Source organism: Mercurialis annua, linkage group LG1-X, assembly GCF_937616625.2.
Source record: "Mercurialis annua linkage group LG1-X, ddMerAnnu1.2, whole genome shotgun sequence".
In the NCBI taxonomy this organism is placed as follows: Eukaryota; Viridiplantae; Streptophyta; class Magnoliopsida; order Malpighiales; family Euphorbiaceae; genus Mercurialis; species Mercurialis annua.
Genome location: NC_065570.1, coordinates 58,336,789 through 58,342,788, shown reverse-complemented (window position 1 = coordinate 58,342,788; position 6,000 = coordinate 58,336,789). Strand labels below are relative to the sequence as shown.

General features: G+C 33.9%; 1 protein-coding gene across 1 annotated transcript; it reads right to left on the bottom strand.

The window, feature by feature from the left end:
- Positions 1 to 273: 273 nt before the first annotated feature.
- Positions 274 to 3,786, bottom strand: LOC126655720 (amino acid transporter AVT6A-like). The gene is made up of 5 exons (XM_050349989.2): positions 3,232 to 3,786; positions 3,007 to 3,159; positions 2,681 to 2,884; positions 1,856 to 2,321; positions 274 to 1,108 (listed from the first exon to the last, which is right to left on the bottom strand). The coding sequence occupies exons 1-5, from the start codon at positions 3,635 to 3,637 to the stop codon at positions 970 to 972; spliced, it is 1,368 nt and encodes a 455-aa protein (XP_050205946.1). The 5' UTR covers positions 3,638 to 3,786; the 3' UTR covers positions 274 to 969.
- Positions 3,787 to 6,000: the final 2,214 nt, after the last annotated feature.

The window sequence follows — 6,000 nt, the reverse complement described above, 5'->3', positions numbered from 1 at the left end:
TATAAACTGAAAAATTATTATTAATAATATTATTTAGTTTAAGTGATCAACAAAGAAAATATAACATCAAAATAAAAAGGAGGCTGCTATTTATCATAAAATATGGAAATAGTTAATACACTTTTAATTATCTCTTAATTAAAAAGTATCAAAAATATAACATTATATACAGAAAAAGATATTTTCGATTCTTAAATATTTTATATTTTTTAATAAATAATAATTTTTTTTATTATTTATAGCAGCATAAATTGTACTGGTATAATTTAAATATTAACTATTAACATAACAATATTATTATTAAGTAAAATAACATATCAAATAATCTGATAAAAATAAAAAGTACATAGAAGGGAGATGGGGTAAGCTTACACGGCCTGAACTGCCAAATGCCAGCCTGCATTAGATATAAAGCACAGATTATACAGACTTTTCTGTTTAACCATACAGAACCTTATCCTGACACCTGAAACAGCGTCATCTGCTAAATTCCTAAGCAAAGGATGGCAAAATGCTCAAACCGAAACGATTAAAGAATCTCGATCATAGGGCTTCTTGTCCATCAGAGATTCTGCACTTTGTAAATTGCATTCCATCCTATTCAATGAAACGCTGCCATTTCATTCACAAGTAAAGCAACAGGAAAAAAGAAACATTTTCAATGTACAAATATATCAAATGGGCAAATTCTTCAACCAGGAAGAGCTGTGCTATAACGGTCATGAAATTATATAAGAACTGGCAAACTACAATTTTCAATTTTGCAGCTCTGCAAAGAGGGAGAGAGCGAGCTTTACTTGTCTCCTGATTAGTATCGCATTGTCAAACTTGATGCTGCAGTTATCCGCTTCAAGGTACATGACTGGTGAGCATCGGCATTTCCCGAACTGGCCTCTCTCGAGCAGTAGACAGCGCCTTTGTTAAGAGTTCTGTTAAAGCGACAGGTTATATACAATCCTGTCTCTCATATCAGCTTCCGCTTCCATTGTCAAAGTTGAAAATGCTATAAATATCACTACAGATGGCCGCTGTGCTTGATGATACAGCCAATAATATCATCACCCATGACTTTAGCCTATCATTCTTTGTTGCAATACGATTCGTGTCCCTATGAAAAACAAAGCGGAGAACGAGCACCGGTTAAGACACTATAAGCAAGTTGCCAAAGAATGCCATAAGAAAATATTGGCAACTATCAAATTATACAAATTTTTGAATCACTCAAATGAGTGAGTGTATGTTGTCTCGAGTCTGGAGCACCACAAAAGTACCATAGAATATTTTTACGGAAAATTTTAGCGGAGCATGAGATTTTAAATTGTGGGAAAGATTTAGAGCCGTTGATTACATCAAAATTATGTCCCTACAAATTCTGTGTACTGAGGCTTGTATTTATGGTTGTGACTTGAGAGTTGAGACTAGTGATTTATGCGTTAGTATGATGGGATACAACCTGAGTTATGTTCCATCTAAAATCTATTGGTCATGGACACTATAATTCAACCACCAAAGAGGATCTTGACTCTGGAACCTTCTTATACTAACGTCAACTATGCTCTAAGCTCAGATCATGAGATAGAGGTAACCACTACATTCTTGCCTCAAACACTTCTTCCACAAAGAAATGGAGCTAACAATTTTATATTTTTTCAAAAAGGCAGATACTTCATCTCTGGGTATCTCACTATCCTGGTCACTGGTCAATTAACGTCATTCATGCCTAACAACCAGATAACCAGAGGAATGTTTAATCATTCAGAATTGTAGACCAGTTGGCCTCAAGTTCAAAGTTAGCAAAGCTAGTAGGATATACTGTTTTGATCATTCTCACCACTGGTCAGAAAATAGTTCATACCTGAGAGCGATGGCTGCAGGAAAGATAAAACCGACAGAGACAGTGGCTGTGGCTCCAGTAAACTGAAATGCATCCCAGATATTAGGCACAAAATTGGCTCCCAAAAATATAAAACCCATGAGAGCTACAGTATTTGAGAAGAATCTCTTGTTGTCATATGCAATGGGAATGGCATATGGAAAAAGAAGACCGTCAAGATTGAGGCGAAGGGAGAAAAACACAATTGGGAAGACAAGCATCAGGTGGACAGCATAGCTAATTCTGACTACATCATCAAGCAGAGAGCTATATGGAATTCCAAGATCACCATCAAAATTGGCAAGGATGTCATCCAGTGTTTTATCACCAAAAAGAAGAACTCCAAAAAAGCTGGTAGCGACATAAACAGATGAGCATAACGCGAGGGATGTCCGTACTATTGACTTCATTTGAGCAGGGTCTCTGAGTTCATTCTCTATTGGGTGAACTGCAAGATGCATTTGAGAATTAAACAGCCAATTAAGAAGTTAGAGGAGCGAGCAACTCTGACAATCATGTTACGTGGCAGGGTCAGGGCCTTTTGCTAGCTAAAACTACAAAAGCTCAACGTTTTGGTCAGACAAATGAGCAATAAGGCTGTGATGAGCTACATTTTGATGTTGAGTTAAAAGTCAACTCAGACTTACCAATTTCTACAACACTAATCCAACATTATGAAAAGCAATTAAGTGCTGAGACAGCAGATGAAACTTGAATAGTTTCAAACAAAATTAAGCAGAACAAATTGATAATAACCCCAACTTGAACTAACTAAACATAAAGCAGAATCAAGAATTTGTAACATACCATTGTGGTGACATATATAAGCAGTGACCAAAATTGGGACAGCAGTAAAAAGCTTCCAAAAAGATGCTTGATCATTGAGCTTAGGCATTAAACGCGGCATTCCAATACTTCCTTCCATTAATTTTACAATTGCCACTCCAGCAGTAATTGCCACAAACACAATTGCAAGCCCCACTGATAAAGCTGATGTATATCTCAATGAATCTAAAATGACCAACAACATATAACAGCAGATTATAATAGGGTACTGAGCATTCTAAAAACTGCCATGCTTAATTAATATGGAAAAAAAAAAAAGGAAACTAGTTAGAAATATTTGAACATACCAACACGCTTGAATGAAATGAGAGGGCTAAAAACAAAAAGAGTTGTAAGAAGTAGCAAGAAGGAACGGGAAGTCCACCAATGCTGACCAAACCATTCTTGCATAACACCGGAATGATAGACCTCATCGGACCATGTTCCCGCTAACACATCACCTGTCACGAAAAACGAAGATAATCAAATTTAATTAGAAAAAAGTGAAATGTTATAGAAACTAATGTTAGTACCAATTATGATTATATAGACAATGAGCATGCCAAGGTTATTAACAATAATCCCGAGCTGAAGAAGTGTGCGTCCAGCCCCACCAAACGCATCTGAAACGACACCGGAGTACGTGATGGATTTAGAAGCTTTACTGAATCTTAAAATCATGTCAATTGAGGACTCCGTTAATATTGCTCCAAAAATTATCATCAGCAGGCCTGGAATTAAACCTAATTGTTTCACGGTGGCCGGAAGTGCCATGATCCCGGCGCCGACGATGGTGGTAGAGAGATTGAAAACAGCGCCGGAATAAGAAGCGCCATCAAAGCCGACCTCCAGAGATTCGTAATCGTCATGTTTTTGTGGTAAGAAAGGATTACGAGGACTCCGCCGGAATTTTCGATCGTTGGAAGATATAACAGCCATACTGTTAGTTGTTCTTTCTACAGTTACGAGCTTGGGAATGCGTTTTGGCTGAAAAAGAATATCGTTTTTTCGGGACTAGCGTGGGAGTGATGTGTCTAGGGATGGCAATGGAAAGGGAATTCCCCAATCCCATAGGGACCCGCCTCTAATGAGGCGGGAAATCCCCACCAATTGCTTCCATAGGTACGAGGAAAGATTATTCCCCATCCACGGGATGGGGAGTGGATGGGGGATGTAGTCCTCATTTCATGGGGATTCCCATCCCGTCCCCATGGTGAGTCGATCTATTTTATATAAATTTTTATATAATTTGTAATAATGTTTAGTATATTTTACATATTTTTTAATAATTTTATTTAATTATCAGGATATTGAGTAATGACTTTTAACGATTTTTTATTTTAATTTGATTATTTTATTTTAATATTTAAAATTACTGAATATTTTAGATGATTAATTAATTTTTTAGATAATTTAATTTATTATATTTTATATTATTAATATTGAACAGTTCATATTTTTTTCTCAATTATTTCATAAAAAAAATAAAAATATTTAAATATTTATATTAAAATTATACGGGAATATGGAGATCCCATTGGAGATGGAGAATCCACAGGTATAGAAATGAGGATGGATTAATCCCCATCAAATAAATGGGAACGGGGATGGGAATTCCCCATACAAGTGGGGACGGGGACGGGAATAGCTTCCCCAGCCCTACCCGCCCCATTGCCATCCCTAGATGTGTCTTGTGTTAAACAGTAATGAACAAGCATGTGCTGACACGTAGGAAATTAGGGCGCACTTTCACGTGTGGTTATATTCTGAAGGTTTTCAAAGGCTGTTATGTCCGTTGGATTTTGTTTCTTTATAAAAGCGGACCAAAATTTATTACTCCCTCTGTCTCATTTAAAAATGGACAAATGACTTTTTCACATATATTAAGAAAGCATTAATTATTATAGTGTTTTCTTATTTTACCCCTATTTATGATAATGTTGTATATTGTGTATAGATTAATAGTCATTAATTATGGAAAGAGAAAATGGGATAAAAAAAGAAAATTCATATAAATCGGCACTAAAAACACGATATGGCCTTCTTAAGTTGGACAAATAAAAATGGGATATGTCCCTTCTTAAATGGGACGGAAGGAGTACTAAAAATTAAACGCATAATTTTCAACCCGGAAAATAAAAACGTAATTATAAAAAAATTCAAATTTAAAAACAGGTTTGCAATTTATATTATTTTTTTATAAAATTATTTCAATTCCATTATTTTACTGCAATTCTAGCCAACTTTTATCTAATCATTTTTAATAGTCCCATTTTTCAATTGAATTTATATAATGAATCCATAACGTGCAAAACTCAATTATTAAAATTTTAAAATTTTAATTTTCATTTAAAAAAAAATCAAAAATAACATTAAAATTTAATGTTATAAAATAATTGATTCAGTCCACATATGACATAATGGACTAAGTCTATCTAATTTTTTTTCAAAATTTAATTATAACTTCTTTAATTTTCAGTGGTTGAAAAAAAAATTATAGCTAAAAATGATAAATAAAGAAAGTCTAATAAATCAAATAGGTATACACTAAAGTAAAAATTGAAAAAGAATAGTTGAAATTGCAGTGAAATAATAAAAGGCTTAACCCATATAAAGGTCCCTGTACTTTATATATTTTTTTCCGTAGGTCCTTATACTTCATTTTCATATTATTTGGTCCCTGTACTTACCTATTTTTGATTTTCAGGTCCTTTATGAGTTTTTTCCGGTCCTTTTGTGTGGCTGGATGAAACAACAATTGTAAGTAGAGGGACTGGAAAAAACTCACAAAGTACTTGAAAATCAAAAATAGGTAAGTAGAGGGATCAGATAATAAAAAAATGAAGTATAAGGACCTACAGAAAAAAAAGTGTAAAGTACAAGGACCTCTATATGGGTTTGGCCATAATAAAATTAAAATTTTATTACAAAAATTAAAAAATTAAATTTAAATGGCAACTACTCGTAAAGATTTGGATGTTTTTTCACAATTACACCAACATAAAATTAGACTTTTGAGGTGTTTTTGAACACAATTTGAATGAGGCTTCAATGCTTCAAGGCTCTACACTCTAGGTTTGGTGGAATCGAGTTCAATCTAAAATTTGGTGTAAATTCCTCCACTTCAAGGTTTCAAGGCATCTCCAACCCAACTCTAAAATAAGTTGGATCCTATCATTTAGAATTAATTAACTCTAATTCAACTTCTCTAAAAAAAAAAATTCAATTCTATAAACTCATTTTTTAAAAAAGTTTTGAACAATTTTCTTATTTGTAAAATTTAACTATTCATTACGCAATAA